The sequence below is a fragment of the Cervus canadensis genome, chromosome 7 (assembly GCF_019320065.1).
Source record: "Cervus canadensis isolate Bull #8, Minnesota chromosome 7, ASM1932006v1, whole genome shotgun sequence".
NCBI lineage: Eukaryota > Metazoa > Chordata > Mammalia > Artiodactyla > Cervidae > Cervus > Cervus canadensis.
The window spans coordinates 3,764,384-3,776,652 of NC_057392.1; the positions used below are offsets into that span (position 1 = coordinate 3,764,384).

General features: G+C 36.4%; 1 protein-coding gene across 4 annotated transcripts in view; it reads right to left on the bottom strand.

The window, feature by feature from the left end:
* Window positions 1–1,715: 1,715 nt before the first annotated feature.
* Window positions 1,716–12,269, bottom strand: part of LOC122445234 (U2 snRNP associated SURP domain containing) — a 46,194-nt gene continuing 35,640 nt past the window's right edge. For 3 of the 4 annotated variants that reach the window (XM_043474182.1, XM_043474181.1, XM_043474184.1), the window contains 5 exons: window positions 11,685–11,844; window positions 7,554–7,664; window positions 4,886–5,004; window positions 3,364–3,540; window positions 1,716–2,252 (listed from right to left, as the gene is read on the bottom strand). In XM_043474182.1, the coding sequence (XP_043330117.1) occupies window positions 2,114–2,252; window positions 3,364–3,540; window positions 4,886–5,004; window positions 7,554–7,664; window positions 11,685–11,844 (706 nt within the window). In that variant the 3' untranslated portion in view covers window positions 1,716–2,113. The remainder of the gene's footprint in view (window positions 2,253–3,363; window positions 3,541–4,885; window positions 5,005–7,553; window positions 7,665–11,684; window positions 11,845–12,269) is intronic. The other variant, XM_043474183.1, reaches the window with a different exon arrangement.

Sequence of the window (12,269 nt, forward strand, 5' to 3'; positions counted from 1 at the left end):
AATAGGAACACTAGCAAGCTTCACAGAATACATATTCTATCAAGCCTACAGAATCCCCATCCATCACCCAAAAGGAAGTCAGTCTTACCCACTGCATAAAATAAATGATGTTCGTTACACATCTAGATGCAGATTAAAAGAACTGCTAAATTCTACTGCAGTAGAAAAAAATACTACAAGCAAGCACTCAAAACTGACCTAACAATGTCTACTCACTCCTGCTTCTCCAGGCTACTTTTTTAACAGAGAGAAAAATAAGCATACTTGCATGTTGACTGGCAAAATCACTTCCTGACTAATCATTTCTAAGCCTATACTAGAGACCAATGAATGATGGAATGCCCACAGTCACCAGCAACTCAACCTTATCGTTATTTCTGCAAAGGTAATTATATAAAATTCCATTCTCCCAGGCAGTGAACAAGGGAGAAAAACACATTCTTTAAAAATGGCTGTGTTTGTAGGTTTTTAGAAACCAGCACCAAATGTTCATGTTTAATTATTCTAAGCAACATTTAGTAAACTAAATCCCTACCAATATGGACAAACAAAAGAGTGAATGATAAGGAAATAACTTTCAAGCAATAGTGCATGTTGTTAACAACCACTAAGAAAAAGAATTTGGCACATTTCTACAGCTTTTGTAGGTTTGCCCAGTTTGGAAATAACATGCCTCACTGCTCAGATAATATTCCTACTCCTCGAATCATGAGTATAGGTTTTTAATTTTGTGACTAGGCAAGACAAAGTACAACAACTTGAAAAGATACTTTTAAAAAACAAGCTTGAAAAAAAAAAAGCTAACTCAGAACAATCTGTTATTAGAACCGCTACTCTATTAAGAAGGTAAAAACCATCAAATCATGGTAAAAAGTGTCTAAGTGAAAAACTGAAAGCAAGGTTCACAAACAGTAGCGTCAGTTCAAGTCTACATGACCCTTTATTACATTATAGTAATATTATGTTCAACATTACATAAATTTTCTTATGTCTTCCTCACACTGCAATTTATCCCTACTGTACAACAGATTTCAACTCTGAAAATGGTTTAAATCAACTTTTTGCATCTTTAATTTACAAACCATTGGGTGTTACGTTTCGTAAAAAATTGTATCATTTTAAAATTCCACTTAAAAGCTAAACTTAAATCCTTTAAAAACAAAAAAACCAATGAAGGTGCTTTAAACAGAACCTTGTAGAACTATTTTGATACCAGTGTTTTTGAAAGAGAGCCTACAAAAAAAAAAAAAGAGCCTACAGAGGGCTACAAAAGGGCAACCTTCATAAATTTTCTAATGATAGAAAATTAAATCAAAAGATGGAAATTTAATTTTTCCCTGAAAATAAGTAGTTGCTCAAGACATGGGTTAAGTGTATTGAAATCATACTGCTTCTTTGAAAAAAAAAAAAAAGAGATTTTAACCAGGCATACCATTAACAGAAGACCATGCATATCTGCCTAGTCTTTTGATCTCTGGGTACTAGTATTACTCAAGGGAACATTACCCAAGAAATTGGTTGGCAAGCCCACCAAATATGAGTCTTGGGTCCCTAAATTTTGAAAGTCATCTCAGTAAACACAGAACTTTAGCTACTTGAACAGTGAAGCTTGTAAAGTGCACTAGGTGTAAGAAACACAACAGAAGTGCTGAACTCACTTAGCAGGACTTTAAGGGACTTGATGTCATCAATAGGGCAAAAAAACAACATTAACGTTTTCTGTTCAGATTTTATTTGAAATCTAATTCAAATTGTCAAAGCTACAAAAGGGGGGAAGACATCTGTATTATTTTTTCTAAGTCACAACATCCTAAAACAAAATACTACTACTGCCAGCAGATCCATTATACACATTTCTGATGAAATTCATTAGCACAATAAAAATTTCATCTTGAGAAACAGCCACAACAAAAGTAATTTATACAATATAAAACAACGACAGGTCTACAGATGCAGTTACTTATGAGTTTACACATGCATTCACAAACAAATAAAAACCCCAGGAATGCTCTTTCATTAGATTTTTTGTTTTTCGTTTTTTTAAAAAAACAGACCGTCCAGGCACAAAACAAAATCGCATTTCCAATAAGTGACAGCATCTTAAAAATTTATGTCAGTGTTTGTTTTTCTTTGACTTTTTATGAGACCTGTGTGGAGATCGGGACTGGGATCTGGATTTCTTCCCTGATTTTTTAGGGGATCTAGACCGTGATCGCCTAGATCTTTTAGGTGTCCTTGAACCAGATGGAGATCTGAGGAAACAAACAAAAACAATTTAACCAAAGTACTCACATGATCAAAACAAACTATCCTTAAATTATCTAAAATGATCTTTAACAGGGCACAATGAAAGTCACTGAAATAAAAAAGGCTGTAAACTTTCCAAATTGATACTGTGCCTACTATATGCACACACTCACACACACACAAATTTTGTACTTCCTATGCATCACACCAGTGATTATCAGTAGCATGCATGCCAAGACAGACTCTGGAGCCCTACCACTGCTCTACTGAATCAAACTCTCGAAATCTGCATTTTAACAAGCCAAAGTTCAAAATGGCATCCAATATCATTCACAAAACTTTTGAACGCAGTGGCTTTGCTGCCTATCTTCTTGAGAGGAAAAGCACCAACTATTGCAAATTCAAGGGAATCTTTTAAGACAGCACTCTGTAAGTGCCATGCATTAAAATTACCAAAGCAAATAATTATATAATTTTCATGAATGTATATATACAATATATGCACAAGTATCATTCAGAAAAAAGAGAGTTATCTGTTATAGAAAAATTTCACTAAAAAATGGTTACAGTAAAAACATTTTAGGGTAAAAAGCAGTTTCAGCTCTCAGGAAAACTCTATAAAACACCCAGATAAACAAAACACTTCTGAACCACCTTTCTGGAACTTGGAGGAGAAAGGTATAGAACACACTAAATTAAACGCTGAAGAAACACAGTCTATGGTATTTATGTCCACAAGTCTACCCAAGAACTTGCTAGTAAGATTACTGCTGGGTGGGGAGGAACATGTATTTTTCTTTCAGCCTTGACAAAAACCAAAGAATATTCTATAGAAACTAAAGAACAGAAAGGAAAGAAAAGCAGCTATTCTTACTCCACAGAAAACTGATGTTTAAAATTCCTGGCTAGTCTTTACGTGTTGGAAGCTTTCTTATGCTTTAGTCATGAGGAGACTGGGGTGGGGAGATGGGAAGGAAGAATCTAAAATGAAAAGTATATCTGTTTGGTTTTCTAAAATCCTTTCAAAAATGGCTGTCAAACAAACTATTTTCAAAAGCTGGTGGAATGACAAGGAAACTGGCATTTTAAATATTACAAAAAATGACTTGCGTTTACCTTTTGGCCTTTTTGCTAACATCTCTAGGAGAATCTTTGTGAGATGACCTGGACCGTGAGCTCTCTTTATGAGATCTTTCTGAACGCTCTGATCGCTCCGATTTTGGTGATGGGGATTTCACTCGTCTACCACTGCTACTGCGAGATGGGCTAGGGGATGTACTGTGTCGCCTTTTCCTATGGAACAAAGCCCCCAAAACATCCCATAAGTGAGCAAAGGATCAGGTATACCATTTTCCTTCTACTAAATTAGCTTCTAATTCCTATCAGTTTACACTATCTTTATTTTCACTAACCTTATTAATGTTATTTTCCAACAACATTCAAAGCCTTTTACACTAAGAACAAAAAAGTCTTAAAGGTAGACTGATCGACACAAAAACTGAATTGAACTAAACTGGATTTTTCTCTGCTCTAAGAGATTATTGGAACAATGGACAAAATTCCATCAAGGTCTCTGATTAGATAATAGTGTTTTTTAAATGTTAATTTCTTGCTCTTGAAAATTTTTTCTTTTTGTTTGATCTGGAAACTTTTACTGTGGTTAAGTATGAAAATGGGGCATCATGTAAGCAAGTTATTCTTAAATGATTGGGGGTGAGGGGAGAAAGGAAGAGGAAGAAGAAAATAAAGCAAAAGGAGAAATACTTTAACACTGGGGGAATGACGGTGAAAGCTATCTGGGAATTCTTTATAGCATTCTTGTAACTTTTCTGTAACTCTGAAATTATATCAAGATAATAATAAATGACAAAAAAGTGATGGATTACTTTACCAATTAGTATAACCATGTTATCTTGTAACTATATGAAGAGTGACTAAGCCAAAATTTTTTAATTTGCATTTGCTTGGTTCTTATTAGGAAAAATCTCAATTCTAAAGTAACTTTTTCTACTAATCAGAGATTTAGGAACTGTGAAAGTAAGAAATAAAAACTACAAGAGAAATGATTTTGATTAGAAGACTTGAAGTGAGGACCACGTCTCTACAGCCTAAGTACACAATCTCCCTTAACAAACAGGACTGGGAGACTCAAGTTTACAGGTAGCAGCCTCAGCACAGAAGAAAAGCTTATATTGGAGGCAACAGGTAAGTGAGGACCACGTCTCTACAGCCTAAGTACACAATCTCCCTTAACAAACAGGACTGGGAGACTCAAGTTTACAGGTAGCAGCCTCAGCACAGAAGAAAAGCTTATATTGGAGGCAACAGGTAAGATCTAGCAAGCTGCTTAGTTATTTAAGCCTCAGGTTCGATACGTAATACTGTAACTGAATTCTTGCCCTGAACTAAGGCTAAGGTACCTTATGAACCATGTAAAGGGATGGTGTCCCAGGTAACTAAGCCAAGTGCCAAATGCCCCTTTGCTCAGCTAATTCTGCCTTCTGCAGGCAGAAGCCAAACATGTTTATCACACACACAAAAAATATTTTTTCCAATCTATTGGTTCCAGTGATGAAAATATTACAAAATGAAACATGATTCCAAAGCCTGCATGGGCATTAAATAAGAAATGTTATACCTTTCTTTCCTTGTTGGAGTACATTCATCTTTCTCCTTCTTGTCTTTGGATCGAGATTCCAATTTTTCTTTATCCTTCTTATCTCTTTCTCGTTCTCTTTCTAATTCCTTCTCTTTCTCCTGTTTTTTTTTTTTTTTAAAGAAATATTTAGTCATTAAAAAACACCAATCTGGTTAATCTCATTTATGTAATATTTTCCCCTCTAGTTAACTATTTGTAAAATTACTACTGAAGGTATACCTACTCTTCCAGAAAGCTGGTCATTTCTTCTACTCCTCTACTTATACTGAATGATAATAATGATACCAGCAACAGTGGCTAAGTATTTTCTGAATGCCTACCATAGGCCAAGCGATTAATGAACAACTTTCCATATACCACTGCATGTAATTCTTTAAAACATGCCTATGAATAGTATTATCCTCATTCAAAACATGAAAAATGAGCCTTAGAAAGGCTCAGTGCCATGCCTAAGGTCATACAGGAATTAGGTCAGGATCTGAGCCAAAGCTCCAGAGTCAGGGCTCTTAAGAGTGCTGTCCCTTCACTTAAACAAACTGGAAAAACAATATGATGACCTTTCCATCTCAGACTACAATAAAATTGTCAATAGTGATTCTAATTGCACAGCAAGTTGATTTAATCAAAGGAAAGCACTTATTAAAGTAATATACTAAAAAGGAGAAAAACCTACTCACAATAAATGTCTAGTAAAAAGTCTTATTACTAATAGTGGAAAATAAGTATCAATCATAGTGGAAACTTATAAAAGTATAAATTATAAATCCTAATTTATAAAAGTACAAATTGACTACATGACTATATAATTATGTAAACCAGAAAAATTATTTGCTTATCCCCAACTGCTACAACTGCCACTTCTCACTTGAAATTATGACTGCTATTGATAATTAAGGGAGTAGCTACCAACAATGAACCCACAAAGCCAACTGAGCTCTTCAAAAACAAGAATTAAAAAACAAAACAAAACAATTAAACTTCTCTATGATTTGTATGCATCAAGAAAGCTAATCGATATCCGATAAAAAGCCCATACCAGATGCTGAAGAATGTTTTCTGGGAAGGGCCAGGTAGTAAATATTTTCTGCCGTGGGCTACAGTCTGTCAATTCTATAACCGTAGTCCAAAAGCTACTACAGATAATACATAGGTAATAACTGAAGGGGCGTGGCTGTGTTCTAGTAAGTTTATTTACAAAAATGAAGTGATGGTCATAGACTGCTGACCCCTGGCCTACGCCTTCAAAAAACACACTCTTTCTTCCAATTATAACCATGGAGTGCAAGGAGACTAAAATGGTAATAAACATGTTACTACATCAGGGCCAGTGGGCACCTCAGGGTGCAGTCTTTCGTGCAAATCAAACACTTGCCACCCCAACCCCAAAGGGACTCAACAGGGTTCAGATATATAACATCTTTTTTTTTTTTTTTCAATCTCATGTATCTTTTTTCCAAATACAACTACTGAGGACAAATTTACAAAGTGATGTTGAAGAGACCAACTTTCTCTGGTGATCTGCAGGTTACATTTTCCTGATTGATACTTCACAGGAATCAGACTACAGTTCACGTATGATATTTTATACATTTTAATAATAAAAATTAATGTTAACTATTATTTAATTCTTTGCGTGTGTGGTGCTAGTGGTAAAAAATCTGCCTGCCAATGCAGGAGACACAAAAGATGCAGGTTCAAACCTGGGTCAAGAAGATCCCCCTGAGGAGGGCATGGCAACCCACTCCAGTATTTTTGCCTGGAGAATCCCCATGGACAGAGGAGCCTGGTGGGCTACACTCCACGGGATCACAAAGAGTTGGACACAGCTGAGCAACTTAACATACACACACACAATTATCTAATTCACAATCCTGCAAAAACCGGACCCCTGACCCCGTTTCCCTGAGTAAAAGCAGGTCTCAGTGTGTGCCCAGGCACGCACGGCCGAGCAGCGCCAGGAGTCCACGTGCTGCGACGCGCCACGGCTGCTCTCCTACGCCACTGCTCCCACCAACGCGAACAGCTCTGCATGACTTTAAATTCCCTTCTAGTTGTTGCTATTTCTCTCCATCATCTCTCTTTGTAATGACAGTCAAGATGTGGGTAAAAATTAATAACAGTACCAATCAATAAAATTCCTGGGTTCTTTCAACAACTATCCTGTGGGCTTCCTTGTGTTAAAATTCCCTGTATATACCTACACATTTTTTGATGTACAAGAATACAAGGTCCCTCAAAAGTTTAGAATTCATAGATGAAGTATTCTACCCCTTGCTGTTCTTCCTTGGACACAATGGAACATTAGTCCTAACTCCATCTCTGTCTCTCTGCTACTACTTAGCGTTGTTGGTCACAAATGTGACTTTCCATAGGACCTTCCAGTTCTGAAAGTGCGTCCTTAACAGCATGTTATGCTCCACTAGGATCCAAAATAAAAGAGCATGGTGTTGTTCTGAAACTGTTTTCCAAGCTGAACTAACTATAAAACATCAAATTCCAAATGTTCCTAATTATCTACCCATATTCAGCATTTATATAAAGGATATAATTTGAAATATTCTCTTCCTTAAATACACCAATATATCAATATTACAGGCAGTCAAACAAATAACTGAAAAATGCATAATTGCATATACTTATTCCTTACTCGCTGAAGAAGTTTATCTCTGTAGTGTTCTACTTGTTCCTGAAAGCTCTGGCCTGCTTTTTTAGGTCTTTTTCCAGATTCCAATTCATCTTGAAACTTCATAACTTTGAGCTGTGAAATAAGACATTTTTAAAATAAATCTTTTTATCATTATGGCTTCTCAAGCAGTGCTGTGCTCCTTTAAAAAAATATTTTCTTCTTTGAAACATGTGTAAAAGAAGGAAAAACATAAAAACAGCAACATAAAACATAAAAACAGTAACTGATTAGGATTCAGTCAAAACATAACATCAGTGTATACAACTCCCTAATCTGAAGGTCACTTGTCAGACAAGTCCAACTATGCAGAATTCAAGTGATCAGGCATGGACCCACACGCTCTCTGTAGAGCCACACAAGATGACCTGAAAACCAAGGCCTGTGCTTCTTCCCCTGAGAACGTACCTCTTCTTTGATATGATGAGACTGAATTTGGTATCTGGTACCCCAAATTAGAAAGGTAATGTTACTAAAGGTAGGCATAACTTGCAGCAAGATAAGACAGTCAGCAGAACACAGGGGATAAACAACTATTAAAATAATCAAAGAGAGCAGCATTCTGGTTATAAAGCTGTAGCTTGAAGTGAAGTTTCACTCTGTTTACAGGAGTCTAATCACTCGGCATCAAGACATCCAGAAAAGGTTAAACCATATTCAAAATGTACTTCTAAAGACACTAAGTATATAGTGATTTAAAAGAAAACAGAAAGATTTCGAATTCCATTTCTTGTAATTTATTCATATATGAGCACAGTTTTTTGTACACAAGTATTCACTACAGCATTATTTGCAAAGGAATGTAGACCACCTATAGTTTATCAGGAGACTGCTGACTTTACACATGTGTGTGTGTGCATTGTGATTGTGAGCAAACTAAATATACAGTGAATAGCATGAGGACTGAGATGATCCTGGATGGTACCACAGGACTATAGGCCCAAACCTGTAAAATCCTGTTTCACTTCAGGCGGTGAGAAGGAACAAACTTATCTGATGCAACTATTACAGATGCAAACTTCTTAACCTATTTCACACTGTTATGCCCTTTAAATGGACTAAATGCTACTATTTTACTTGTATTTTAAAAAATTAGACTTCACCTGTTTTAGGTTTTTTCCTTCACTACCAATGAGGCTTTCCAGTAGACTGGAAACAAGCCATAACTTTCATTCAAAGTGGTATTTTCACTATGTTTTACTTCATGAACATTAAGTTTCCTGATTTTTGCCCCTTTTCTACCTAATTCTACTTCTATTATCAGGATCATTTATAATCAGAGCTTTGAGGTTCTCTTCTCTATCCTTAAACTATTAAAAAGTCCTTGCATTTTGTGTGTGTCTGTTAACAGCTCCATTTAAAAAGACAGTAAGATGTAAGGTAAACGAGGGTGGGGGGTTGGGGGGGAAATGCAAGTGTTCGAGTTCATCTCTGTGTGAAGCCTCCCGTGACTAAAACGGCTATTCCACAGATGTATTTGTGGCAAACCAGTTTAAAAGTTAAGCAAGCAAGAATCAAACAACTTGAATGTTACTCAGGTGAAAGGCATCCCTAGAGTGCCTTTTGAAATATCATTATACAATCCCTAGTTACAATTCCTGCTGATGTGGCCTAACTCAGGCACAAGCACAAGTCCAGGGTGCCCAGAAAACAGGCCACAAAGGGTCCTAACTACAAAGAGAATAGTCCATGCAATGGTTTGTTGGCCATCTCAAGTATTTCCTTTCAAGGAAGATCCCCTGGAGAAAGAAATGGCTACCAACTCCAGTATTCCTGCCTGGAGAATTCCATGGACAGAGGAGCCTGGAGGACTACAGTCCATGGGGTCGCAAAGAGTTGGACACGACTGAGCAACTAACACTTCCACTTTTTCACTTTCTTATACACATACTATATATATTGTAGTATACAATAAAACTAATTAGAACTTTATTCTTCGTTTACGGGATCGCCAATAAAAAGGTATTCACTGAATTCTAAATTCAGAAACTGACATTTGAATTTAGGGGCAGAGAAGGGACAGTACATGAATAAAGTTCATGAGCCCTGTCAAACTGGCCACGAGTTGTGGACCCTTACTCCACATGAATAAATCTTTGAGTAAATAAGGGAAAAGAAGAGATAGTTTTAAAACAAAGCCAAGCTCTACATTTTAAAATTAGATTTGGCTCACCATCCAAATCCCGAAAGAGTTAAGTAAATTGTGAGAGGGTAAGCCACTATGAGAGCAAGAAAGACAATCACTAAGTATCTAGCAAAGAGAGGCCAGTTTACCAAAGAGCATATAAAATAAGGGGAGAAAAAAAAAATATATATATATATATACATACATAAGGTGTGTTGGTGTATGTACGTGCATGTACAACACACATACATACATATACAGTGTAGAATCATCCAAATTAACCAAAAAGTTAAATCACATGGTTTTCTTTAAAGTCAAGAGGAAAACAGAACATTGAGAAATAGTCTATTTTGGTATTTGTAAGAAAACAGTTCAATTATCAAGAAAATACATTTTTTCAATTGAACTCAGTCTTTGTTTCTACTCCAGTACTTCTATCAGGTCAGTGAGGCAGAGTTCAGTAAGACTGGGAGGAGTTCTGAGAGTTAAGAAGGGTCATGAGCAGCTTGAAAAAGGTCCACAGGTGAATGCATTCACTGGGATAACACAACACCTTACTTTCCTGAAAAATTTATAAAGAATGTATATGAATATATCTCAGGAAAAATAAATCAACTTACTAATTCTGAAAATTCTCTCTACTTATAACTGACATCATACTGATTCTGTGTAAGGTTGAAACAAAATGCTTTCTCTGTTTTTGGCTTGGTAATAGATACTGAGAAAGAGGTGGGCAAGAACTTGTACCAGCCCAATAGCTGGTGGCGGAGAAATGAAAACTGGTAATTAATATGGTAAGGTAATGGTCTTCCCTAGTGGCTCAGTGGTAAAGAATCCACCCACCAATGCAGGAGCAACTAAGCCTGTGCACCACAACTATTGAGCCTGTGCTCTGAACCCATGTGCTGCAACTACTGAAGCCTGCACACCGACAGCCTGTGCTTCTTCTCAAAAAGAGAAGCCGCAGCAATGAGAATCCCGTGCATCGCCACTGGACAAAGTCCATGCAGCAACAAAGACCCAGCACAACAAAAAATACATAAATAAATAAAAATAAAATTACAACATGGTAGGTATTGTAAGTTAATAAAGGAAAAGCACAGACACACAGTAAGCATATAAAATACTGTTAAATGAATGGACATAGTATTACAATTCACTCTCATGTACACTTTTGAGATTCTGGACTGACTGCTACACTATTGATAACATTTACTGGGAACGTTTCATCATCTGGGGGCAAGAAATAAGAAAGGCTCCCATTACAAAACCGTCCCCTCACTGACATGTCTGAATATCTTTGGAAATTTAAAAAGAGACATTACCAAATGAAACAGCATGGAGACAGAGAAGTCTTGAGAGTTTGGACTCTCCCTTCTTATTGTTAAGCCCCAATGTCTACTCTCTCCCCATCACTTGTGCAGGCACTTAAAAATTCTGAGTCTACTACAGTACGATGTATGCATAACTGGAATGTGCCAGAAAAGATTCACTTTTATTACATACTATGTATGCTCAAAATATGATGGATCTCGTAAGGTGAGATATAATCTATTACACCAATATCTGCAGATTGTCTCCTATGTGCCAGGCACTGGAGATACAATCATGAACAGACAACAGACATGTGAAGGGTCCCTTATCCTCACAGAAATCACAGCCTAGAGTGGAATACAGACATTAAATAAGCAAGCAAGGGAAAAAAACCATAAATATACACAACATAATACATGTAAAATCATTAACAGATTAATATGGAGAAGTAAGCAAATCCAGAAGGTTAAGAAAAGGGTACCAAAAAAAAAAGGGTACCAAGACAGAAGAGGTGCTTGAACTACGAGGCCTGAAGGAAGACAGCAGGTATGGACAGACAGAGGGAGCAGTATGGACCAGGGTTTGACGCCAAGAGAAGCACAGTTTGGTGGGGAAGGTGGAAGAAGGTACAGTGTAAACCTCAATGCAGTACTAACCTCAATTTCACGGAGTTTAGCTCGTTTTTCCTCACTCATTTCAGAGTACTTAGAGAACTTAGACTCAGTCATTTCTTCTTTGATTGGATTAGAGTACAAATGATGTTCTTCAGATTTGGAACTTTGAGTATCTTCTTCATCTTCACTTTCTTCTTCTTGACTTTGGAAATAAACAGAATACATTTATGTCAGGGCAACAAGGGAAAAAAAGCTACATTTTAGAGTCTTGGCCTTTTTGATTTTTCATTGCCTTAAAGCTTAAGTAATGTTAACAAAACATAAGAGGACAATTCATCATTAAAACATTCTTTACAAAATAATAGGCAATTTTATAAAACTCATGTTTTCTCCACGGAAAAAATCTGTGCTTCAACATAATCACACTTCTAAAACTTCTGCTTATGTTAATGTTATTTTTATGCTTTTTTCTGCCAGAAACCTTCGATGCAGCAGTTAAATGAAATGAATAATCAATGATTTCTGTACTCTTTGTAGTTCAGTGATTTTATGATGGTTAATGTTTAAAAAGCCAAATGTTTACCCTTCCTTCAGCAGAGTCTATAAACTAGAAAATACATGAGTTTG